Below are 26,327 nucleotides of genomic sequence, written 5' to 3' on the forward strand. Positions count from 1 at the left end.
ACTCTCGAATCTCCCTGCTGGCTTTACAGTGGCTCTGTACTGTTTATTTACACATGATCTCAACACATGGTGCTGCTTAAATCTTTTAATTATCTCTCAAGTTTCTTTTTTTTGGGGGGGGGTGTGGAAAGCCCCAGGGAAGCAATTTATGAACGAAATGAGCGGTTCTGTAAGAACGCTCAGCTTGATTGCAGCCGAACGGAGGAAAGAAAGAAAAGTGAGGAGGGAAAAAACACAACCCAACAAAGGAGTGCTTTTATCATTCTATTTTATTAGATATTTCCAAAAATAAAAGGGGGGGGGGAATGGAATGCCAGAAGGCGGCGATGGACGACATTGCATACAAGAATCCCACCTTGTCTCCGTACGGTTCTACGCCTGCATACAGAAATCTGGTTTGTTGTCGCCTCTTTTGAAAAGAACGGAGGGGCAGGAAGGAGGAAGAAGCACAATGGGATTGTCCACTTACAGGAAAGAGAACTTTTTCTTTTTTTAAAAAAAAAACCCAAAACACCGAAATTCTCCTTAAATAAAGCGTTTTAGTAATAAATTACAACAGTTAAAAACGAGCGGCGCGGGGGGGGGGGCCCCCACACCTGACGGGAGCGGAAATAATAATAACAATAATAATAAAAATAATAAAATACGCTTCGACGTCCCAAGCCTTTGGGCTGAACGGGAAAAGAGGTACGCCCCTGAAGGGATCGAAGGGCACGGCCGGGTCGCGAGAGACCCCCCCAGCCCTTAAACACACCAAGGAAGAGGGGGGGGAGATATGGGGAAGTGGAATAAATGCCCCCCCCCAGGAAATAACCTGATGTAACAGCGGGAAAGGCGCTCCTGTTTCGTAGGAAGAGGTTACATTCCTCCCCTTTAAAAAACAACAACCAGGATTTTGTTTCCCGCCCCCCAATATAAGAAGTTTTGGATCTTCTATATGGGAGCCGAAAAGCTCTTGGTCTATAATAGAAAGGATGATGAAATCATCACACACTTCGGGGGGAAAAAACAACCCCACAGCTTATTTACAAAGGGCGGAGGGGTAGGAGATAAATCTTTCTTTAAAAATCAAGAGAGGGGAATTATTTCTGTCGGGATGCATTTGTGGATATACGCATATATATATATAGATCGAGAGAGAAAGGAGACCGCCTCTGGTTTTACAGCAAAACTACAATGGTTCGTCTCAAACACAGCGATTTACACTTCTGGGAGGGGGCAGGGGGCGAGGAGAAATCCCAAACAGAAGAGGTGATATGTGACCGTCGACATAGAGCAAGCCCTGCAGGATTTCTGCTCCCTTCTGTACAAAGCGCGTCAAAACGGGGGTGAGCTCTCAGTTCCGAAAACACGCTGCAAAACGCAAAAAGAACCGGGATATAAATATATATATATATTTATAATGTACATACAGGCACGCACACGCCACGGGTCTAATGTAGACTTCTAAGAAAATAGGTCCGATGTCGCTCCCTGCTGGCCCAGAGCACCGATTTTGTCTTTCCTGCTGAAATGGGGAGATGGGTGGGAAGGAGGAGCTCTGACAGGGTGGGATCAGCTGTTTTGGGGTTGCGGGGAAATTTAATAAAAGGGTGGTAGCGAACACAGCACGAGCAGCGGCGAGCAATGGCAGCCGGGACAGACTTGGCCAACCGGGCGCCCCCAGGCGGCTCGGACTACAGCGAGAGCTTCCACGGAGAGGTCTTTGAGGGCGGATTGTCAAGATGGGAGATGGGAGGAAAGGCGGGCGAAGGAATCAAGTCCGCTCACCAGGAGAAACGCCAAAGGTTCACAGAGCTTTGCAGCTGGCTCTCAGGCACCCTAAATATCTTCCTGTCGTTGAACTGCAAAGCCAAACGACTCTAGAAGTTGGTGGCAGGTTTCTTTGACAAGGAGGGAGAGATCTCTCCCCTCAAGTCAAAGAAAGGATCGCTCCGATTCCGGATCGCTCGTGGAGGCAGATGGCTAGGACGCCCAGGAAGGGCAAGGAGAGCGTTTCTGTGTTTCAAAGGCATATTTGAGGCTCTGCCGCGTGGCACGGCTTTCTCTTGAAGGCTGCGCTGAGAGAGAAAAGACCCTTTCGCTTCTCAAGGGCTATTGAAGGAAACCGCTTCCCCAAAAGGACATTTGTCCGTGCAAACAAAACAGACGGCGAGCGAGCGAGCGTACGCACAGGAAAGCTAACGCAGCCTCGGCTGCGGAAATATCTCGCCTTCGCCGTCTTTTCAGGGACGTGCCTGGGGCAGGCCTTTGAAAAACCTCCAAGAAGCTTTGAACTGCAACTCCCGCCAGCTGGCCGGCTGGGGGGCTGATGGCAGCCACGGCCCAAAATGTCAGGAGGGCTGGATTTGTGACGCCCGTCCGCCGTTCCGGCACGCGACAGGCCTCCTCTTGAAGGAACCGCGATTCGTCTTGCCTGGGTCTTGGTTTCGAAGAGCAGCGTACGAAACGCTCAAACCGGTTCCGTCCCAAAGACCAGGTGGGCGGAAATTGTTAGGATGGAGAATTTTTAAAGAGGAAAAAAGCGCCTGCCTCGCCCGCAAAGCCTCGCCAGACAGCTCTTCCCTCTGCCTGTTGCAGCCTGCGGTGATAACCAACTCCGGTTGACACTCGGAGGCATGGAAAAGCCGCCTCCTGCGGGCTGAAAGGTCCTCCAAAGTCGATGCGAGACGTGGAGCCGTGCAAAAACGCCACCCAAAGCTTCGGTGGAAGCGAGCTGCCTTTGGTCACCGGAACAGGGGACTTGTTTCTTGCGCTTCTTTCAGGAACGCAGATCAACATGGCAAGAGGCAAGGAAAGAGCTGTCTCTCAACCTCACCGCTGTCTCGTCGAAATCTCTGGGCTTGGCAAGCTGTGCGCAGAAGCCTTCGCTTAAAAGACTTGTGCGCCGAAGAGCCCCTGTGGATTTTGGGGGAGAAGGCCCGGCCCCAAACCGACACACAAAAACACGCACAAAATGCTCAATGTTGAAATGAATGGCTCGCGGGAGCCAAAATGACTGCTTCTGTGCCACGTCCACGGAGACAGCCTTGCCAAACCTGCCACAGCAGTATTTCTGACCACGGCGATTTCCTCGGGGGCTCCTTGATCTCCCCACTTTCTGAGCGAAAAGCCGTTCCCCATTTCCCGGGGAATCGAAGGGGGGGTGCGGCCACCCGGGTGACCAACCGCGCAGGTTCACAACGCCGCCCCCCTCTCCTTCGCGCCCCCAAAAGTGCAGTAAACTGTTCCTTAATAATAATTCTTTAAAAGAAAAAAAAAGCACGACAGTGCTACAATTCTGTGCAAGGACGGAAAAAATAAATACATGATTTTAAAACAAAACGAAGAGAGGAAGTTCACAGTATCACATACAGATAGGTAGCTACAATATAGTGCACTTTGAGGGGGGGTATATATATATGTATAAATTGGTCACTACCCAGAATTAAGGGGCCCTTTCCCAGCTTGATACACGCCCCCCCCCCAAAGAAGGAGGAGCTGTTTACAGGTCTCTGCGTGGATGGATATAAATTCGCATCTTGAGGGGGGGGAGGAGGGAGAGAACGAGATGCGGTCGATGGAGGTTTTTCTTCCTGTCTTCCCCGGGACGGGTCGGGATCCAGGAGGTGCGACGACGCCCCTGCTCCCCGTCCCAGCTGAGCGGCAGCAGGGCTGGGCGAGAGGGGACCCCGCGACTGGTGGCAAGAAGGATGATCCGTTTCTTGGGGTTGGTTGGGGGCTTTGCATAGAAGTTACTGCAGGAGGGAGACAAAAAATGGAAAGAGAAAGGAGTCACTGGAAGAGCAAAACAAATCGGTTTCTGGATGGTATTACAGTGGTACCTCTGGTTACATACGCTTCAGGTTACAGCAGTGGCGTTGCGTGGGTTGTCAGCACCCGGGGCAAGGCAAGTAATTTGCGCCCCCCCCCCCCGCTGCACTGTCCCTCCCCCAGATAGTCCCTCGCTCTCTCTCCGCACCGCACCGCACGCCTGGCACCCTCCCCTCCACAGTGGGCGGCGACCCGGCGGCTCGGATCGGATTTGCACAGCCAGCACTGCAGTGAGAGTGAGCCAGGTAGGGGCAGAGAGCTGCGAGTGCGAGCGCGCCCCCCCCCAGATGTTGCGCCCGGTGCGGCCGGCCCCCCTGCACCCCCCACGCTACGCCACTGGGTTACAGACTCCGCTAATCCAGAAATAGTACCTCGGGTTAAGAACTTTGCTTCAGGATGAGAACAGAAATCGTGCTCCAGCAGTGAGGCAGCAGCAGGAGGCCCCGTTAGCTAAAGTGGTGCTTCAGGTTCAGAACAGTTTCAGGTTCAGAACGGACCTCCGGAACGAATTAAGTACTTAACCCGAGGTGCCACTGTACTATCCTGCAATCTATGCTCGGGGCAGGTGCGAAAAGGGGGGTTCGGAAAAAGGAATCGACGCACGGCGCCAGCCCCACTTGGCCGGCCGAGACTCATGCGCCGCCTTCGTACAAACTGACATGTGTATTGTGGGCGTAGTAAATCCCACAGTGATTGTGGGGACAGACGGCTGCCGGCGTATGGCCCTTGTTGATATAAAGTTGTCGGACTACAACTCCCATCATCCCTGACCGCTGGGAGTTGTAGTCCGACAACAGCGGGAGAGCCCCAGCTTTAAAGGCTGCTTTAAAGGCTGTGTTGTCCGTCACTGCAGAAAGGTCACGGTTCTTTTTCAGAGTTCCACTGCGTTTTTTCAACAACCTGCCCACCCAAGATCGTGGAAGCTCTCGCACCTGAGACAGAATGGAAGGCTCATTTGTGAGGTAACCCGCTGGCAGCTATAACTGCTTAGGAATTACACCCGACTACAAAATTCTCCATTTCGTTCACTGATATAACCCATGAAGGGGTAAACAGGTAATGGAGAAAGATTTCTGTAGTTCAAGATTCTTGGATTAATTTAAAGGTAAAGGTAAAGGGACCCCTGACCATTAGGTCCAGTCATGACCGACTCTGGGGTTGGGGTGCTCATCTCGCTTTATTGGCCGAGGGAGCCGGCGTACAGCTTCTGGGTCATGTGGTCAGCAGGACTAAGCCGCTTCTGGCGAACCAGAGCAGCGCACGGAAACGCCGTTTGCCTTTCCGCCGGAGTGGTACCTATTTATCTACTTGCACTTTGACGTGCTTTTGAACTGCTAGGTTGGCAGGAGCAGGGACCGAGCAACGGGAGCTCACCCCGTCGTTGCGGGGATTCGAACCGCCAACCTTCTGATCGGCAAGTCCTAGGCTCTGTGGTTTAACCCACAGCGCCACAAGACCCTTAATGTACCACCTGATACCCCTTATATCCCTCCCTGGTCGCTGAGATCTTTGGGGCGGTCACTCTCAATTGCTCCCCCTCCCATGGCTCAGAGTCATGGTGTGTAGGCCACACCAGGAGCTGTGCAGCCAATTTTGAGGGTCTGACTCTGTGGAGCGTCCTGCTGGCTGAGATCCAACAGGTGCCCTCCCTGCTAAACGTCAGGCGCTAGATTCCAGCAGGGTTCTCAAGTTCAAAAATGCGCTATGCCCATTTTTTAAACTTTAGGTTTTGCCTCGTGGTTTTTGCATGCTACAGCGGAACCTCGGTTTCCAAACGTCATCTGTTCCGGAAGAAACGTCCGACTTCCGAAACGTTTGAAAACCGAATGTGGATTCAACAGGGAGACTCGAAAACGGAAGCCTCGTCGGATGTTCGGGTTCCGATAAAACGTTCGAAAAACCGGAAAGCTTGCTTTCAGGTTTTTGGGAGCCGAAAGAAACGGAGCCGTTTGAGAAACGAGGTTTGAATGTACAGTGGTGCCTCGCAAGACGAAATTAATTCGTTCCGCGAGTCTCTTCGTCTAGCGGTTTTTTCGTCTTGCGAAGCAACCCTATTAGCGGCTTAGCGGATTAGCGCTATTAGCGGTTTAGCGGCTATTAAAGGCTTAAGGGATTAGCGGATTAGCTGCTAAAAGGCTATTAGCGGTTTAGCGGCTTAGAAAAAGGGGGTGGGGAGCGAAAAAAAATCTCAAGGCTCGCAAGACATTTTCGTCTTGCGAAGCAAGCCCATAGGGAAATTCGTCCTGCGAAGCGCATTGAAAAACGGAAAACCCTTTCGTCTAGCGGGTTTTCCTTCTTGCGAGGCATTCGTCTTGTGGGGCACCACGCACGCTGTTGTTTCGACCAGTTTGTCGCGCAAACTGGTTTTGTGTGGCCGTCCACAGCAACACAGGATCTACAAAAGTTGGGAATAACAAGGCAAGCTTTCAGGGGCATGCAACGAGTCCGCTTCATCAGGACATGGTCAGAGAAGGAGCTTTTTCCCCGTGACCCAAACGGTTATCTCATGCACACACACACCCCAGTGACTTACTGTATCGCTCTCCTCGTCGGAGACAGAGTGGATCTGAGTGTTATAATGGAGCGGCGAATACACCCAGCTCCGTTCGTCTGTTGGCTGCTGCACAGCAAAGCAAGAGCAGAGGCAGGCAGGAGAGGAAAACGAAGAAAGAGAAAGAGAGAGAGAGAGACAGATGAGAATAAGGACAGTTCGGAGCACAATTGTGTAGCAGGAAAGAGAAAGAGAGCGCGCAGAGCACAGGCCAGCCTTTCTCCAAACAAAGGGGTTGCCTTTCGGATATTTTAGGGCGGTGGCTTCCCTATCCGCCCCCCCCCCCTTCTGCAAAAGAACACAAGAAGAATCTGGGTACAAGTTTCTTAACTAGGAAGACAGCACAGCCGGGTTTGAGTCCTGATGGAGGTGCAACAGCTAGGATAAGGCAGAAAATTTTGGGGAGATTTAGCCGTGGAAGTATTAACTGGCCGCACGTTCCTCTATAATTTAACTATTCGATAGCTGCTCAGGGAGACCAGAACAACGAATTAGGAAGAGTCTTCCATGAGCTCACTATGAAGCCATCTATGAACACCATCTCCTGGTCTGCCCCGCAGAGGACCTTAAGGTCCATGAACAACCATAGCTGAGGTCCTGGGCTCTAAGGAAGTCAGACTATCCTCCACCAGGGCCAGGGCCTTTTCAGTGATGGCTCCGACCTGGTGGAATGCTCTGTGCCACGAGACCAGGACCCTGCAGGATTTAACCTCCTTCCGCAGGGCCTGTAAGACTGAGCTATTCTGCCTGGCCTTTAATTTGAATTCAGCCTGATCTTTTATTTCCCTTCCTTCCCTCCCCTTCCGCTTTTATGAAGATCACCCGCTCTGAGGCCCCACAGCTAATTCTCCCCTGGCCCAAGTAGGACCAATTCAGCCAGCTAGCCCTGAGGCTTATTTCCCCTAAACTGATTTTTGAATTTTATTGTTATTCATGTTTTTATACTGTATTTTATGCTGCTTTTATAATTGAGTGTTTTAAATTTGTTGTTAGCCGCCCTGAGCCCGGTTTTTGAACTGGGAAGGGCGGGGCATAAATAAAAAAATATTATTATTATTATCTACTCCTGTCTTGCCTTGGCCTCAGTTTTCCCCATCTGCAATATGGGGTGAATACCGACCTACCTTACAGGGCGGTTGTAGAAATATTGCAACGTAACTACATAAACTAGCTGTTCGTGTTAGAGAAGAAGAGTTTGGATTTGATATCCCGCCTTTCACTCCCTTTAAGCAGTCTCAAAGCGGCTCACATTCTCCTTTCCCTTCGTCCCCCACAACAAACACTCTGTGAGGTGAGTGGGGCTGAGAGACTTCATAAAGTGTGACTGGCCCAAGGTCACCCAGCAGCTGCATGTGGAGGAGCGGAGAATCGAACCCGGTTCCCCAGATTACGAGTCCACCGCTCTTAACTACTACACCACACTGGCTCTCAGTGTTAGGGCCGGCTAGCTTAGCACTGCGAGCGACATTCGGCCTCAAGGAAAAAGGGGGTCCCTCTGCTACCACGGCACTTCGAAGCTGTAGCTGAGCCCCGCCAGCGGATTTCACTTACGTCCCCAGAGGAAACTGAGGCGGCTCGGAGCCTGCGCAGGCGTGGGGAGTAAATCCAGTACCTTCCGTCTGTGAACTGGGTGCCGCACGGCAGGGCAGATGATGGAAGATTTTTGGGGGGGGATAAAGAAAGCAGGGAGAGGGAGATGGGAAAGGATGAATGGGAGGTGGAGAAAGAAAGAAAGAAAAAAAGATGATGTTGGAAGGGGTGAGAATGAATGATCATGAAACAGAGAGAAAAAGCTGATGGAGGCAGTTTTTGGAGGGGAAGAGGAGGACTATTGCTGGAACCCAAGCTGCATGGAAAAGGTTTTGCTGGAGCTCAGATGCATGAAGGGGGATGTTGTTGCAGCAGGACCCCCCCCCCCCCCCATTGCAGGAAGGCATGCAGGGATGCAACTCAGGTCGACACCCAAAAAAATAAAAGGTAAAGGTAAAGGGACCCCTGACCATTAGGTCCAGTCGTGGCCGACTCTGGGGTTGCGGCGCTCATCTCGCTTTACTGGCCGAGGGAGCCGGCGTGCAGTTTCCAGGTCATGTGGCCAGCAGAACTAAGCCGCTTCTGGCGAACCAGAGCAGCGCACGGAAACGCCGTTCACCTTCCCGCCAGAGAGGTACCTATTTATCTACTTGCACTTTGACAGGCTTTTGAAGTGCTAGGTTGGCAGGAGCAGGGACCGAGCAACGGGAGCTCACCCCGTCCTTGCGGGGATTCGAACCACCGACCTTCTGATCGGCAAGTCCTAGGCTCCGTGGTTTAACCCACAGCGCCACCCGCGTCCCGTCAGATAGTAAAATCCACGTCAAATTGCTGTTTTAGGGGTTGTTTTTAAAAGTCTGGAATGGATTAATCTGTTTTGCATGACTTTCTATGGGAAAGCGTGCCTTGGTTTTGGAACGCTTTGGTTTTGGAACAGATTAAGTTTGAGAAGCAAAGTGCCACTGTACAGAACCTGACCCCCTTGGGCTCATTGAACTCCGTATCACGTACGATGGCTAGCAAGGTCTTCCCTGGGGCAAGTTTTCTTTCCAAATCCTACCTGGAACGGCTGAACTGAAGAAAGGGAAGCCACACCTCCCATAGCTGCAGAACCAACGAATACCGGAGAATGTTGGGTTTGTTTTTTAGGGGGGCGGGAGGAGGAATGACACACTCAAACCCCCCCCCCCAAGAAAGTCAGAAGCACAGCACTCCACAACTGCCAGATGGCCAATTCCGAACAGCAAATGTTATAATGAACAAAGCAACCGAGGCAGATTGCGCTTCCACTTCGCATGCGTTTCAAACCACACGGCGCAGGTTTTCTTTTTTTAAAAAAAGAGCAAAACGAAAAGCAAAACAGGAGCCGATTCCCTTCCGCAGCTGTTTAGAGAAGCTGCGTTGCAGAGCAAAGGAGAGGGGGCAAGAGGAGGGGGGGAGGGCAGATCCGAGGCAGGATCCGGCAGGGGGCGTGTGCTGCTTTCCCCCTTCGGCTGAAAGGGCTGGGGCTGGAGTCACGGCCGAATACAACTGGATGAATACGACCTAACGTGTCGAGGCCGTTTGACTTGGGACATTGGAACCCAGGGAGCATCTCCTGTCTTGCTTAAAGAAAAACATGGCAGCACTTCCTGTCTTACTGAAGCCACTTCCGCCCTTAACCTTGCCACTTCCTCGGGGAAACGAGTCTCTTTTTCTACTTATTTACGGTAGGCATTGCAAAAACAAGATGCCATGGAGGGACAGGGATGAGGAACGTCTGGTTTACGTTCTAGCAGGTTTGACAAAAAGCGAACAGACGGGATTTGGCGTGAGAATCTGCGCCCACTCCAAATACACACACGCACACACTTTAGCACCCAGACTCACTTTGACCCTGATTTCAGCCTCCCTAGACTTCGTCCTCTGAACCCGATTCCGGCTGGAGAGAAAAGAAGCAAGGCCGGTTCACCGATAGCTCTTGGGAGTCATTGCCTCCTGGGTTGTCTACCCAACCCAGGGGAAATACAGCAAGCCTGCCTTACAATGGCAGCTCTCCAGGGTTCGAGGCAGCAGCCCTGACTCTGAACCTGGGGCCTCCTGCGTGGGAAGATGCTATACCGCTGCGCTATGTACCGTATTTTTTGCTCCATAAGACACACCTGACCATAAGACGCACCTAGTTTTTAGAGGAGGAAAACAAGAAAAAAATATTCTGAAAGAAGCAGTGGATGTATGATTTCTGTGGTTCATGCTATGGCCACAGACACGAGATGTGATTTGAAGGTGAGTTTGTGGGGTAGCCCAATGCAAAAATCCTGAGGATCCATGTGGATCTGTGCTTTGTAACCACGTTTTTGCACCATTGTGGCCCCACAAAAGAGTGGATGTGTGTGTTTTTGTGCAGGCTATAGCCATGGACATGCAATGCGATCGGATGGTGAGTTTGGGGCGACCCAATGCAAAAATCGTGAGGATCCGTGTGCTTTGACCTCCCCCTTTCCAGGCAGCCTCCTTTATCGCTAGCATCCCTTATCTCCCTCCAGATCGCTTGCCGATCAGCTGCTTTTTTTCAACACCCCCTTCCCTCTTGTTTGCCTTAGCATCTTTTCCTTAGCCGGAGCAGTTTTTTGCTCCTCCTTTTCTTCTAATTTCTCGTTTTGGTATTCCTGTCTCCTCTCCTTGCAAGTTCGCTGTCTTTACCTCCCCCCTCCCAGGCAGCCTCCTTTATCGCTAGCGTCCCTTATCTCCCTCCTGATCGCTTGCCGATCAGCTGCTCAGCGGTTTCAACACCCCCTTCCCTCTTTCTAAAAAACAAAAAGCACAACCTGCTTTTTGCCCCTGGGCAATTCGGCTCCAGGGACCATGCATGACGCACAGACATTTCCCCTTACTTTTTGGGAGGAAAAAATTGCGTCTTATGGAGCGAAAAATACGGTGCTTTTATTTTGAGCGGAAGCTAACACCCTAGTCCTCATGGTTCCGAATAAAGCGCTGGCTTGAACGGGAGCACCAGGAAACTGCTTTCTGTAGAGGTCAATATCGTACACAAGCAGCTCTCTGGAGTTTTGAGCCCGTGACGTTCCCAGTCCTACCCAGAGATTTGAACCCGTACCTTCTGCCCCCCCCCAAAAAAAAACCAGATTCTTTGCCCCCGAGCCACAGCCCAGCTGGTGTTTTTATGAACTCGAGGGGGAAAGAAAAAGAGGGAGAGGAGGCACAGTGAGGCCAGTCGCTTTTCTGACCCCCGCCGTTTTCCTTCGTTTATAAAACGGAACTTACAAAATATATATCCGGGACGGGGAGGTCCTCCTCGTCCGAAGCTTGGCTGGCTGGCTCGGAGGCCTGGCTGGCTGTCTCCACCTCCGCCGACGCCTTCGCCAGCACCGTGGCGCAAGCCAGAGAGGTCGCCTCCCTGGAAAAAGATCAGAAGTGTGGAAAGCACAGTCTGAGTCTGGGATATTTGCTTGCAGGAGCAGCCCTCCCCACTGCAACCCCTCAGGGCGGTTTTGCCGAAACCGCAAGGCCGCACAGAGTCAGGCCATTGGGTCGGCCTCGCTCAGGACTGTTTGCACTGACCGGAAGCAGCAGCCGCCTGAGGTTTCCATGCAGCCCTGCCTGGGGACTGGGTCAGGGCCATTTTGCTTGCAAAACCGAGCTTGGCCCCTTTCCAAAACTAAGTGCCTGTCCACCTGTCAGCAGAGCCTGCTCAATCCTTGCTCTAGCACAGGGGCTGCAAAGGGACAGCGGCTTTTTGAACACTCCCCTGGGACGTTTTGCATGCGTTACAAAAACGTAACTCCCGCAGATAGAAAGCTTGCACGCCAAAGACAGAAGCAGCCTTTTTTTTAGAAAAACCTGGCTAGCGTTAACCCCCACCCCACCCCACAAACATAGGGGAGGTTGTCAGTTTGCATTTCTTAGTGCAGAAAGTATTGGTCTGATGTCTTAGAATCATAGAATCATAGAGTTGGAAGACACCACAAGGGCCATCGAGTCCAACCCCCTGCCAAGCAGGAAACACCATCAGAGCACTCCTGACATATGGTTGTCAAGCCTCTGCTTAAAGACCTCCAAAGAAGGAGACTCCACCACACTCCTTGGCAGCAAATTCCACTGTCAAACAGCTCTTACTGCCAGGAAGCTCTTCCTAATGTTTAGGTGGAATCTTCTTTCTTGTAGTTTGGATCCATTGCTCCGTGTCCGCTTGTCTGGAGCAGCGGAAAACAACCTTTCTCGCTCCTCTATGTGACATCCTTTTCTATATTTGAACACGGCTATCATATCACCACTTAACCCCCTCTTCTCCAGGCTAAACATGCCCAGCTCCCTTAGCCGTTCCTCATAAGGCATCGTTTCCAGGCCTTTGACCATTTTGGTTTCGATTTGGCCGGTGCCCTCCTGACCCTTTCAACAGGGAAAGGCCAAGGAATTGGGACATGAGACACTTCCTATATGCAGGGCAGGTCCTCTGTGACCCCCCCCCCCATGTGCCTGGAAAGCTTTCGCATGCGTCCCAGAGCAGCAACTTGCCCTGACCCTGCGGCAGCCATGTCTGGGACCACGATCTCGACTTCACACTTGGGCTTGAGTTCCACCGTGATTTGCTGGAGGTCATCTTCTGCCCGGAGCTGTTCGCGAGACCTGCGGGTTTGGGAGGAAAGGAAATTATTATTGTTGTTGTTGTTGTTATATTCATTTCTATACCACTTTATACTTTTAAGAAAAACCTCAGTTTACAGCATATTAAAACATCAATAAAATAATCCAAAAGCAAAGTCAAAATATAAAACGTACAAAGTAACGTAATTAACAGGAAACTAAAATACTATCTTAAAAGATTACAAAATAAAACAGTACAAAGGTCAACTACAGAATACATATTTAACACAAACGAAGCCAACTTAAACCTTTCAAAAGAAATCATTACTAAGTGAAGAAAATATAAAATGCACATATAGGTAAAGGTAAAGGGACCCCTGACCATTAGGTCCAGTCGTGGCCAACTCTGGGGTTGCGGCGCTCATCTCGTTTTATTGGCCGAGGGAGCCGGCGTACAGCTTCAAGGTCATGTGACCAGCAGGACTAAGCCGCTTCTGGCGAACCAGAGCAACGCACGGAAACGCCATTTACCTTCCCGCCAGAGCGGTACCTATTTATCTACTGGCAGTTTGACGTGCTTTCCAACTGCTAGGTTGGCAGGAGCAGGGACGGAGCAATGGGAGCTCACCCCGTCATTGCGGGGATTCGAACCGCTGGCCTTCTGATCGGCAAGTTCTGGGCTCTGTGGTTTAACCCACAGCGCCACCCACGTCCCTTAAAATGCACATATAAAACAGCATGATTAATGAGAGAATGAAATATTATCATAAGCATGACACAACTGAGATGGCGACTGGCTCCAAGGTCACCCAGTGAATTCCCTGGCTGAGTGGGGATTCAAACCCTGGTGCCCCAGGTCACTGCTCCAATTTATTAGGCACGTATTAGGCCCGGGGCACTGAAATCTACAGATGGTCGTGATGATCCACTCCTGGGAGGCACAAACTGTTAGAGCAGAAGCACTCGACTCACCTCCCATCATGTCCCGAGGACTGCGTACGCCGCCTGCGAAGGAACAAGCAGGGCATGAAAAAGCTAAAACTTTCAGCGTTGAATATTCTTTTGATCTATATACCTGTTGTACGGAATGACTCTATATACCTGTTGTACGGCAATGGCGCCCTAATGGCAGCCAAGAGACCATTGCTGATGAATTGGAAGAATTAAAAATATTATCTGCTTTAATCGATGGACTGGGAATATGACAACGCTCACAACTTACGGACGGGCAGCTTACGGATGCAAACTTCGTTTGGATAAATTGGACAGCGCTTGGCATCCGTTTATACAGAACGAAGCAGGCGATTAACACCGACATAAAACAATACCTTGGAAGCCTAACGGAAGCCGTTCTGGAAATCCCTTCGACTTCCAAAACATTTCGGAAGCCACGTCATATCCCAACAGAATATAATAATTAAAAAGTGGGGAAAAGCAAACATTACAAACTACCCTAAACAGGGCTGCCTTCAGATGTCTTCTAAAAGTCAGGTAGTTGTTTATTTCCTTGACATCTGATGGGAGGGCGTTCCACAGGCAGGGCGCCACCACCGAGAAGGCCCTCTGCCTTAAGAGACTTTCAACATCCCTCAAAGTATGCGCAGGTCCCCCTTTTTTGTATTGTGCCAATACGCCACGAGCCCCCTGTTTTCCCGCAAAGGCAATTAGAATCATAGAATCATAGAGTTGGAAGAGACCACAAGGGCCATCGAGTCCAACCCCCTGCCAAGCAGGAAACACCATCAGAGCACTCCTGACATATGGTTGTCAAGCCTCTGCTTAAAGACCTCCAAAGAAGGAGACTCCATCACACTCCTCGGCAGCAAATTCCACTGTCGAACAGCTCTTACTGTCAGGAAGTTCTTCCTAATGTTTAGGTGGAATCTTCTTTCTTGTAGTTTGGATCCATTGCTCCGTGTCCGCTTCTCCGGAGCAGCAGAAAACAACCTCTCTCCCTCCTCTATGTGACATCCTTTTATATATTTGAACATGGCTATCATATCACCCCTTCACCTCCTCTTCTCCAGGCTAAACATGCCCAGCTCCCTTAGCCGTTCCTCATCGTTTCCAGGCCTTTGACCATTTTGGTTGCCCTCCTCTGGACATGTTCCAGTTTGTCAGTGTCCTTCTTGAACTGTGGTGCCCAGAACTGGACACAGTACTCCAGGTGAGGTCTGACCAGAGCAGAATACAGTGGCACTATTACTTCCCTTGATCTAGATGCTATACTCCTATTGATGCAGCCCAGAATTACACTGGCGAGACCCGCTAACATCACCCTGTTTGCTGTCTCGGAAGTCCCACCCAAAGGACGGTGATCAAAAACCCCCCGAAATCTGAAAAGGGCTTATTGAGAGAGGCGCCTGGCTGTTCTTACCTGTACCTGGGCTGTTCTGAGGACTCGGAAGGAGACCTCTCGGGGACGGAGAGAGAGGTGGACGAGAGGGTAGTGGCGATGGAGGCGGTGGTGGCTTCTTCGAAGGACGGAGGGGTGCACGGGAGCAAGTCTGGCCGGCCTGTCGCAGTGGAGAAAAAGGAGAGGACGTTTTTAGCTGCTGCAGGTTGTTAAAGTTTGTGGGTCGTAAAAACTTTGACCCACTGCTGCAACGCCCGTGCAATAAATTTGATTTATTGCCACTCCGACAAATTCCAGTGGCGCCCTCACGCTTCCACTCACGTGCTGCCACTCTTCTCAGTTGCCGGATAATAGCAGAGTTTAGGTAAAGGTAAAGGGACCCCTGACCATTAGGTCCAGTCGTGGCCGACTCTGGGGTTGCGGCGCTCATCTCGCTTTATTGGCCGAGGGAGCCGGCGTACAGCTTCCGGGTATGTGGCCAGCAGGACTAAGCCGCTTCTGGTGAACCAGAGCAGCGCACAGAAACGTCGTTTACCTTCCCGCCGGAGTGGTACCTATTTATCTACTTGCACTTTGACGTGCTTTCGAACTGCTAGGTTGGCAGGAGCAGGGACCGAGGAACGGGAGCTCACCCCGTCATTGCGGGGATTCGAACTGCCGACCTTCTGATCGGCAAGCCCTAGGCTCTGTGGTTTAACCCACTGCGCCACCCATGTCCCTCATAGCCGAGTTTACATGCAGTGTAAAATGGCTTGCCTGCGTCGACGTGGTGTCTTCAATAACTCAGTTCGACACCAGTGCTTCTAATCTAACACTCTTTATTTAGAATTGTAACAAACTGAAAACCTACAGAATCTAGCTGCATGCTTGCAGCTTTCTGCCTCTAACAAAAAACGAAACTACCTTGCTCACATTCTCAAACAGACTGAGCTCAGCCCTCACGGAGCACAGATCAAAGGAAAATGCCTGGGTCATGTGGGCAGTGCACCCAATTACTAAGAACGCTTCTGGAGTGTTAACTCTTGGCTGTCCAGAACCACAACATAGGTTCGTTGGCGTGAGCGCAAATAAGGGTGTGGAAGGGGGCTGGCCCATAGCTGTCAACTGTCCCTTATTTGGTGGGAAAGTCCCTTATCCCAGCGCCATGTCCCGCTGCTGTCCCTTAGTGATGGATGTCCCTTCAATTTCCCTGGTTTCAAAGGAAGCAGCTCCTCTCCCTCCCTGCCGGCCAGGGAGGAGGGAGGCTCCAACTGGGTTGCTTGGCTGCGTTGCTCACCCAATAAGGCGTCCAGAACGACTGGGGGGTGGAGCTTGCATGCCTTGTGCCAATCAAATCGGCCGCGTTGCCTGGGGACTCGCCTTTGCTCAGCGCTTCCCAGCGGAGAGGTGACGGTGGTTTCCCTTGCTGCATCCCCTTTGCCGGGTTGCTGCGCTGTGGGAACCACCGCTTGAGGCTTCGTTTGGCTGCCGGCTGGGCTTTCTGCCTTTGGCTCGGGAACTGACTGACTAAAATCCCTTGTTTTGGCTGCTGATCCCTTATTTTTGTGGCGGCTGGTCCCTTATTTTCAAATCTGTAAGTTGACAGCTATGGGCTGGCCACACACACGTCTGCACAGCCACCCTCTAATGACACAAGGGAAACCGAGTCCTACTCAGGGCGAAAGTGGCGGCACAGCTGTTCTCTCCCCTTTTTCCGGAGAAGACATTGGTCTCGCCAGGGACGGGAAATTGTTCCGTAGGGAGTTAAGCAGCCCCTTCGCTGCGGTGAGGTTCCCGGGAGAAGCTGGGGTGTGTGCAAGGTATCAAAATCTCCTCGCAGGGAGAGGCAGCGGAAGCGGCAAACTTGGTTCTGGTTCAGCCACAAATTCATTCATAAACACATCCATTCATAAACACAATTCATTCATAAACACAATTCATTCATAAACACAACCGCCACCTCCGGGCCCCAGAACAGAGAAGGGACAGCTCAACTCTTTCCAGGACAACTTTCTACTAGCTAATCGGAGAGGGTGTCGGAAAGCGAATTCTTACCTTCCTCCCTACTTTGGGTAACGTTAGCACCTGCGACGGCACAGTAAGAAAATTGGAGGAGGAGGGAGAGAAGAAAAATATTTGTGGGATGGTGCTGGTATTTTGAGATACGCTATTTGCCAGTAATGATACACCGGGCACAAGATATAGGGTATAATATACTACTTGGATCATGGTAAAAGCTGTGAAAAGAAAATTTAAAATTTACAGCCTGCAGCTCATTAAAAGAAAACTATATGAAAATGATGTATAGGGTTTGACACCTGCAAAGCTTGCTAATATGTATAAAAACTTGTCTAATTTATGTTGGAAATGTAAGGAAAAAAGAAGGTACTTTTTCCACATGTGGTGGACATGTAAAAAAGGTAAAGGGCTCCTGGGAAAGGATATATAATGCAATGAAAAAGATGTTCAAAAATACGTTTGTTAAAAAGCAAGAGGCTTTTTTACTAGGGATATTAGGAGATGAAGAAGCAAAAGTGATTATTTATGCATATTGGAGATAATTAAATAAAATTTGGAGATAGTTAAATAAATGAGATTTAGATTGTTAAGAAAAGTTAAGAAATCTGATTCTAAATGGTATACTGGTTTTTTGGGGGGATAATGATATTGGAAACTGCTAGATTCAGATACAAGGAAATTCAGATGGGAGGGACTAGAGGAAGTCAAATAATATGTTTATGAGATTGGAAGTTTAAGTAATTAATTTGTGTTGATTAAGTGTGTGCTGTTATATTTTCTGTTTTGTTTTAGCAGTTCTATTTGGTTTTTTTGTCTTTTTTGTTTTACGGAATGTGTGATATTTGTATAAATTTAATAAAAATTATTGGGGGGGAAAGAAAGAAAAGAAAAATGTTGTTATTAGAAAAACTGAAAATAATATTTTTTTAAAAAAAAGAAGAGACACGCTGTTTGCACTGTAGGGTGTGGGGGTGCCAGAGAGCAGGTCGACCGCTAAGGAACAGCTGCAGGGGAGGGGAGGAGGGGGGCCAACAGGCGATGTGTGTTACCTTCGTCGTCTAGGGTGGGGTAGCTCCTGGCCCCCCGGAGGTCATACTGGGCTTCATCCTTCTCCGAGGGGAGTTGGCTTGCCGAAAAGGCGGCCAGGGGGCCAGAGGGCTTGACGGCTAGCAAGGCACTCCGCCCTTTCTTCGAGGGAGAGACCCTCAGAGCTGCAATTGGGGGGGGGGGAGATGAAGAGAGCAACAGCAACGTTAGGTTGGCTCAGCGTTTGGAAAGGAAAGACGTGCAGAGATGGATGCTCTGGCCTGTGTCAAGAACGTTCCCCAGCCAAAGGAATGCAGATAAAGGTAAAGGGACCCCTGACCATTAGGTCCAGTCGTGGCCGACTCTGGGGTTGTGGCGCTCATCTTGCTTTATTGGCCGAGGGAGCCGGCGTACAGCTTCCGGGTCAAGAGGCCAGCAGGACTAAGCCGCTTCTGGCGAACCAGAGCAGCGCACGGAAACACCGTTTACCTTCCCGCCGGAGAAGTACTTATTTATCTACTTGCGCTTTGACGTGCTTTCGAACTGATAGGTTGGCAGGAGCAGGGACCGAGCAACGGGAGTTCACCCCGTCATCGCAGGGATTCGAACTGCCGACCTTCTGATCGGCAAGCCCTAGGCTCTGTGGTTTAACCCACAGCGCCATCCACGTCCCTAACACAGCAGATACTTATTGTCAGAAGGTAAGACTTGCAGCTCTGGAGACCTACGTGGTTCAATCTAGCATCTAGGCCAGGCTTCCTCAACCTCGGCCCTCCAGATGTTTTGAGACTGCAATTCCCATCATCCCTGACCACTGGTCCCGCTAGCTAGGGATCATGGGAGTTGTAGGCCAAAAAATCTGGAGGGCTGAGGTTGAGGAAGCCTGGTCTAGGCAGATATTCCCAGGTCCTCGGTTTGTCCGCAGACAGCTTTCCAGGTCATGTGGCAAAGCAGGACTAAACCGCTTCCGGCGCAACGGGACACCGTGACGGAAACCAGAGCGCACGGAAACGCCGTTTACCTTCCCACCGGAGAGATACCTATTGATCTACTCGCACTGGTGTGCTTTCGAACTGCTAGGTTGGCAGGAGCGGCAGAGCTTTCTCCTGTGGGCTGCAATGTGGGTGGGGTGGGTGGGCAATGTGGGTGAAATACCTGGGGGACGTGGGGCCAAGGAACAACAGAAGTGTAATACAGTGGTACCTCGCAAGATGAATGCCTCGCAAGACGAATGCCTCGCAATATGAGTTTTTTGTTTTATGAGTTGCTTCGCAAGATGAATTTCCCTATGGGCTTGCTTCGCAAGACAAATTTCCCTATGGGCTTGCTTCACAAGACGAAAACGTCTTGCGCCTTTTTCTTAAAACCATCAATGCATTCCTATGGGAAACCGTCAATGCATTTCCTATGGGAAACCGTGCTTCGCAAGACGAAAAATTCACAAGACGAAAAAACTCGCAGAACGAATTAATTTCGTCTTGCGAGGCACCACTGTAAATGCTAAGAAGAGCAATCTCCTAGCACGTTCCAAAGGGAACGTGGAGGAGATGCAAAGTCGGTTTCGGCTCACACAGTTTTCCTCCCCAGCAAAAGCAAACAGACCACACACACACTTACAGGTACTCTTCCTGAACACCGTATTGGTCATGAATTTGAAGAACCTCTCTGCATAGAAGCTGGGCCTGTGGACCGACACTGTGTCCTAGGGAAACAGGGAGGGAGATGGAGGAGTCATTATCCGCAATTCCCAGCCGGGCCTCGGAGGCAGAACAAAACCAGAGTCAAGCCGGTGCTGCGAGTCACCTTCGCAAAGCTATAAATTAAACGCTTTTTTGGGAGGGTTTGTTTCCGGTGCCTGCCTATAATTGCAGTCCTGATTAAAGCTTCCTGTTTTGATCTTGGCAGTCGGCCGTTTCATTATCATCTTGGAATGGTTATTGAGTTACATCACTCATTTAGATTATTTCTGTATTTGCTTCACATTTCCAAAATAAAAAGAGAGAAATTCTAATCGGTTTGCAACTTTCTCCCTTAAAAAAAAAGAATCAAATGCAACGTTACAAAGAAATTAAAAGAAAAACAAATGAAGAGCATTTACATATTTATTTGCTTTTATTTACTTAGTCGTACCTTGGAAGTCGAACGGAATCCGTTCTGGAGGTCCATTCGACTTCCAAAATATTCGGAAACCAAAGCGTGGCTTCCGATTGGCTGCAGGAACACTCGTTTGTGGGTTTGGGCTATTCGGGAGTCAAAAAATTCGAGAACTAAGCTGATCAAAAAAACTAAGGTATGACTGTATCACCTTTATCTTCCAGGGATGTACATGGTGTGTGCAAACATACACACACATATATACAACAATTAGGTAAAGGGACCCCTGACCATTAGGTCCAGTCGTGGCCGACTCTGGGGTTGCGGCGCTCATCTCGCTTTATTGGCCGAGGGAGCCGGCGTACAGCTTCCAGGTCATGTGGCCAGCAGGACTAAGCCGCTTCTGGCGAACCAGAGCAGCGCACAGAAAAACTGTTTACCTTCCCGCCGGAGCGGTACCTATTTATCTACTTGCACTTTTGACGTGCTTTCGAACTGCTTTAAATGCAAGATTCCAAATTGAGAAAATGGGGGGAGACTGCCCAGAGTTGCTGAGCTTCTTTTCGGGGGGACGCGGATTGCCCAGACTTGTTGAGCTATTTTGGGAGGGGGCTGCTGAAAATCGCTCACTCGCAGGACTGCCACAGCCAATCGCCCGCCCATCTGCCGCAGCAGCCAATAGCCAGCGGACCTTGCCACACCCACCAATCACCCGCAAAAACGCCGCTGACAATCTCCCACTTGCGGCAACCAACAATCGCTCGTCCCGCCTCTCCGCTATCCGTGTATAAGACGACCCCCAATTCTTAGCATTCTTTTAAGAAGGGAAGAAGAAGAGTTTGGATTTGATATCCCGCTTTATCACTACCCGAAGGAGTCTCAAAGCGGCTCACATTCTCCTTTCCCTTCCTCCCCCACAACAAACACTCTGTGAGGTGAGTGGGGCTGAGAGACTGCACAGAAGTGTGACTGGCCCAAGGTCACCCAGCAGCTGCATGCGGAAGAGCGGAGACTGGCTCTCGAATAACATGGGTCTTTTAAAACAACATAACCTCTGCTTATACACGAAAAAATACGGTATGCTCCTTCTGAGGCAGTGAGTGCTGGGATCAGCTTTTCAACTTTTAAAATAAAAAACAGCTCGTCAGGTTAAATGCTAAAGCAGCTCTGTGAACCGAGCGGCCTGTTGTGCCGAAACTCACCCCGTCGTGGACAAGAGCCTTCCACGTGTGCTCCAGCTTCTTGATGAATCTGGGTTGCAAAAGGAAGAAAGGAAGAAAGGAGTGAATTACGGAGCGAATGCAGGCTGCACAGCTATCCCAGAAGCTAGAACAGCAAGAGGGATTGCTGCTTTCGCTGCGCAGCGATCCCTCTTGCTGTTCTGGCTTCTGAGATTCAGAATATTTTTTTTTCTTGTTTCCCTCCTCCAAAAACTACCGTATTTTTCACCCTATAGGACGCACTTTCCCCCCTCCAAAAATGAAGGGGAAATGTGTGTGCGTCCTATGGGGCGAATGCAGGCTTTCGCTGAAGCCTGGAGACCGAGAGGGGTCGGTGCGCACCGACCCCTCTTGCTCTCCAGGCTTCAGGAAGCTCTCCGCAAGCCGTGGGAGCCCGCGGGAAGTCGCGCCGGGCTCCCATGGCCTGCGGAGAGCTGCTTGCATTCCGAAGCCTGGGGCGCGTGCCCTGGGCTTCGGGCAGATATCTGCAAGCCTGGGGAGACCGGTGTGACAGCAGCCTGTTCTGTGGGCTGGGGAAGCTCGGGCTTCCCCCGCCCCAGCCCCGCGCCGGGGGTAGGGTTCATTATTCCCCCCCCAAAAAAAACTAGGTGCACCCTATAGGCCGGTGCGCCCTCTGGGGCAAAAAATACGGTAGTTGCTTCTTGTGGCCTGGTGCGCCTTATAGAGCGAAAAATACGGTGTTTTCATCGCCCACAAATGGAGGAGACATGGAGGGAACACCTACCTGTAGGACTGGAGGATATCAATGATTCCCACGTGGAGGAGAAGGCGCTCGCCTTTGCCATTCACGGCTGGAATGCCACCCATTCTGAGAGGGAGGAGAGAGAGAGACACCAGACCTGTCAACATCCCCTGGCTGCAACCAGAAACACGCTCAATGCTTCGTTCGTGTATAATGAAGATCATCAGGGGGGTTGGGCTGGGGGTTCTCTAATAGGTGAATGATAACCAGCTCTACCTCTCCTTTAAATCAGAACCAGCAAAGACAGTGGATGTCCTGTGTGAGTGTCTGGAGGCAGCTGGAGGATGGATGGCGGCTAACAGATTGAGGCTGAATCCTGACAAGACATAAGGACTGTTTTTGGGGGACAGGGGGCAGGCAGGTGTGGGGGACTCCCTGGTCCTGAATGGGGTAACTGTGCCACTGAAGGACCAGGTGTGCAGCCTGGGAGTCATTCTGGACTCACAGCTGTCCATGGAGGCGCAGGTTAGTTCTGTGTCCAGGGCAGCTCCATCTGGGACGCAGGATGAGACCCTCCCTGCCCGCAGACTGTCTGGCCAGAGTGGTGCATGCTCTGGTTATCTCCCGCTTGGACTACTGCCATGCGCTCTACGTAGGGCTACCTTTGAAGGTGATCTGGAAACTACAACTAATCCAGAATACGGCAGCTAGACTGGTGACGGGGGGCGGCCGCCAAGACCACATAACACCGGTCTTGAAAGACCTACATTGGCTCCCAGTACATTTCCAAGCACAAGCCAAAGTGTTGGTGCTGACCTTGAAAGCCCTAAACGGCCTCGGTCCAGTATATCTGAAGGAGCGTCTCCACCCCCATCATTCTACCCGGACACTGAGATCCAGCACCGAGGGCCTTCTGGCGGTTCCCTCACTGTGAGAAGCCAAGTTACAGGGAACCAGGCAGAGGGCCTTCTCGGTGGTGGCACCCACCCTGTGGAACGCCCTCCCACCAGATGTCAAAGAGAACAACAACTACCAGACTTTTAGAAGACACCTGAAGGCAGCCCTGTTTAGGGAAGCTTTTAATATTTGATGTATTATAGTGTTGGTGGGCAGCTCTTTCTGCTTCTCTGACAGCCACTGCAAGGAAGAGGGGCAAAGGCAGACCCCCCAACCTGCTCCACTTACGTGTCATCCGTATCGATAGACTCCCCGCGGGCGGCCCCGCCCTGGATGGACTCCATAGCGGTGGAGTACAGGGCCTTCTGCCCCATAGGCCGCTTCTCGTCAGAGGTGCTCTGGGCCCCGTCCGCCTGCCGCTCCCGCTCTTGCTGGTCCATGTTGTGCACCCCCAGGAGCAAGCTGTAGTCCATGATCTTGAAGCTTTCGAGCACCTGGGGAGAAGAGGGCGGCTTGACCAATAGCCCTGGGTTGGCTTCACAAGTTAAGCCCACAAGACCGGGAGCTGGCGGGACGCTGAGGAGTAGGGGCTGGATTGCGATGAGTTGGCACCAGGAGACTGACGCATAGCTGTCAACTTACAGATTTGAAAATAAGGGGCCAGCAGCCTCGAAAATAAGGGATCAGCAGCCAAAATAAGGGATTTTAGTCTGCCATCTCCTGAGCCAAAGGCAGAAAGCCCAGCCAGCAGCCAAACGAAGCCTCAAGCGGTGGTTCCCACAGCGCAGCAACCCGGCAAAGGGGATGCAGCAAGGGAAACCACCGTCACCTCTCCGCTGGGAAGCGCTGAGCAAAGGCAGGTCCCCAGGCAACGCGGCCGATTTGATCGGCACAAGGCATGCAAGCTCCGCCCCCCAGTCGTTCTTAGACTCCTTATTGGGTGAGCAACGCAGCCAAGCAACACAGCTGGAGCCTCCCTCCTCCCTGGCCGGCGGGGAGGGAGGGAGAGGAGCTGCTTCCTTTGAAACCCGGGAAATTGAAGGGACATCATCAATCCGGGACAGAAGTGGGACACAGCGCTGGGATAAGGGACTTTCCCACCAAATAAGGGACGGTTGACAGCTATGGACTGACATGGAAGAAGGGACCAGTGGTCTGTGGGACCCTGCAGCAGAGACGAGAGACAGAGGCAGGAGAAGCTGCAAGATCGCAGAGGGAAGAACAGTCGCCCCCCAAGCCCTCCAGCTCCACAGTCTCCCAGGGCCAGGCGAGGATTGAAGTGGGAGGAGGCAGAAGGAGACTCCACGCAGAGAGGAGTCTTCGCCTGCTTGCGCACTGCTCATAAGCCAGGGCCTCTCTGTTGAGGCCTACCTGGACTCCTGAGATAATCTGAGGCTCTTTTTTGCATGCCTCTTCCAGGAGAAGTCTGGAAGGTTGCAATGGGTCTTTTCTGTGCTGGCTCCCCGTCTGTGGAATGCTCTCCCCAAGTAGAATCGCCTGGCAGGTTCATTATACACCTTCCTTTTCAACCAGGCCTTGGGGTGATTAACAACTTATACCTCTTTTAACGCCGCCTACCTTCCTGCTGCAGTGGTGCCTATTTATCTACTTGCACTGGTGTGCTTTCGAACTGCTAGGTTGGCAGGAGCTGGAACGGAGCAACGGGAGCTTACCCCGTCGTGGGGATTCGAACCGCCGACCTTCCGATCGGCAAGCCCAAGAGGCTCTGTGGTTTAGACCCCAGCGCCACCCGCGTCCCCTGCGCAACCTACCAAGCAGTCCCTCTGCAGTGTCTTGACCACGGCGCTGAAGGTGTCCGTGTCCAGCATGATCCCGTCCGGCATGTCCTGCATGAAGTCCAGGTCCTTGTAGGTTGGGCTGGACTTCTCCTTCTCCTTCTTGGAGGCCCGGCGCTTGTAGGTCGAGCCCTTCAGGTCGTACTTCAGGTGCATCTTCACCACCCGGGGCAAGATGTTGTTCATCACCACCACCCGGATGTTCTTGCCCCCGGACTGGACGCAGTAGAGGCCGTAGAATTTGGGCAGCAGCGTCCGGGGGTTCTGGTTCAAGTTCTAAAAGGTAAAGGGACCCCTGACCATTAGGTCCAGTCGTGGCTGACTCTGGGGTTGCGGCGATCATCTCGCTTTACTGGCCGAGGGAGCCGGCGTACAGCTTCCAGGTCATGTGGCCAGCAGGACTAAGCCGCTTCTGGCGAACCAGAGCAGCGCACGAAAACGCCGTTTACCTTCCCGCCGGAGTGGTACCTATTTATCTACTTGCACTTTGAGGTGCTTTCAAATTGCTAGGTGGGCAGGAGCAGGGACCGAGCAACGGGAGCTCACCCCGTCATTGCAGGGATTCGAACCGCCGACCTTCGGATCGGCAAGTCCTAGGCTCTGTGGTTTAACCCACAGCGCCACCTGCATTCTGGGGATTATTATAATTACATCTCTGCAGATTCCCGCTGCAACAAAGGACCCCGAGAGCGTCTTCCGCTGGGACGTACCATGTAGTAGCCAGGAAGCAGCTTCTGGAGGAATTCCGCCTCCTTGTGCATGACGGTCTTGATGATGAATTCGTCGTCGCTGGTGACGTAGAAGAGGGAGCCGCTGGCCCCGGGGTTGGACAGCTCAATCAGGGGCTCGTTGCACAGGGAATACTGGGCGGGAAGAAAAGAGAAAAGGCGTTCAAGGATGCGGCAGGCGTTGATGGCAACTAAGAGGCGGGCAAAATCGAGGGGCCTCTGAGACCCACCGCGAAGACGCCCAAGCCTGGGGTACCGTATTTTTCGCTCTATAAGACGCACCAGTCCACAAGACGCACCTAGTTTTTGGAGGAGGAAAACAAGAAAAAAAATATTCTGAATCTCAGAAGCCAGAACAGCAAGAGGGATCACTGCGCAGTGAAAGCAGCAATCCCTCTTGCTGTTCTGGCTTCTGGGATAGCTGCGCAGCCTGCATTCGCTCCATAAGACGCACACACATTTCCCCTTACTTTTTAGGAGGGAAAAAGTGAGTCTTATAGAGCAAAAAATACGGTAATGCTTCCTTGAGACAGCGTCGTTCCAGGGCATTCTGGAGAAATCGAGTCAGGAGGGACAGTGGCAAGTTTAAGAGCTGCCCAATCCTCAACATTCAGCCCACCCACTTTCACCGTCTGCAAATGAGGCCTAATCGGCAAATCTATACGATTAATTTACTGGTGGCCTCTTTAGTTAGACAAGGAGATAACAAGAGATGTCACCTAGCTAAGCACAAGGGGAAAGAAACTGCCATCAGCCACAAGCTTGAGGGGCTCTGCTCCCCGTTTTACAGGTCCAGCTCAGCCTGCCTCTGCTGTGGCAGGATGAGGACCTTCGGCACTCAGAGCCTCCCCCAACCAGCCCCAGGAGGCTGAGCTGCTCACATGGGGAAGCCGAGGCTGAGTTGCTGAAGCAGCCATCAGCGGGAAGGAGAAAATTTATCACCCAGCACCACTCAAGGGCTTTTAAGGTAGCATTTGCCCGGATGAGCCACAAATGCCCCCCCAGGGAGTATTTTGGGAGCCAAAGGACAACTG

The 26,327-nt window shown here is 51.4% G+C and overlaps 1 protein-coding gene across 12 annotated transcripts in view; it reads right to left on the reverse strand.

The window, feature by feature from the left end:
• Nucleotides 1–251: 251 nt before the first annotated feature.
• The window catches only part of PIP5K1C (phosphatidylinositol-4-phosphate 5-kinase type 1 gamma), a 44,781-nt gene continuing 18,705 nt past the window's right edge, over nucleotides 252–26,327 (reverse strand). The window contains exons 6-19 of one of the 12 annotated variants that reach the window (XM_083421525.1): nucleotides 25,276–25,428; nucleotides 24,542–24,841; nucleotides 23,058–23,263; nucleotides 21,915–21,998; nucleotides 21,152–21,200; nucleotides 19,473–19,557; nucleotides 17,879–18,040; nucleotides 14,853–14,991; nucleotides 13,448–13,480; nucleotides 12,407–12,517; nucleotides 11,156–11,288; nucleotides 7,916–7,990; nucleotides 6,347–6,433; nucleotides 252–3,737 (exon numbers count right to left, since the gene is read on the reverse strand). In XM_083421525.1, the coding sequence (XP_083277651.1) occupies nucleotides 3,735–3,737; nucleotides 6,347–6,433; nucleotides 7,916–7,990; nucleotides 11,156–11,288; nucleotides 12,407–12,517; nucleotides 13,448–13,480; nucleotides 14,853–14,991; nucleotides 17,879–18,040; nucleotides 19,473–19,557; nucleotides 21,152–21,200; nucleotides 21,915–21,998; nucleotides 23,058–23,263; nucleotides 24,542–24,841; nucleotides 25,276–25,428 (1,620 nt within the window). In that variant the 3' untranslated portion in view covers nucleotides 252–3,734. Of the gene's footprint in view, nucleotides 3,738–6,346; nucleotides 6,434–7,915; nucleotides 7,991–9,473; nucleotides 9,816–11,155; nucleotides 11,289–12,402; nucleotides 12,518–13,447; nucleotides 13,481–14,852; nucleotides 14,992–17,878; nucleotides 18,041–19,472; nucleotides 19,558–21,151; nucleotides 21,201–21,914; nucleotides 21,999–23,057; nucleotides 23,264–24,541; nucleotides 24,842–25,275; nucleotides 25,429–26,327 lie in introns of those variants that run through there. The other 11 variants (XM_083421526.1, XM_083421522.1, XM_083421527.1 and 8 more) reach the window with 11 other exon arrangements.

Source organism: Podarcis tiliguerta (assembly GCF_965153285.1).
Source record: "Podarcis tiliguerta genome assembly, chromosome: 18".
In the NCBI taxonomy this organism is placed as follows: domain Eukaryota; kingdom Metazoa; phylum Chordata; class Lepidosauria; order Squamata; family Lacertidae; genus Podarcis; species Podarcis tiliguerta.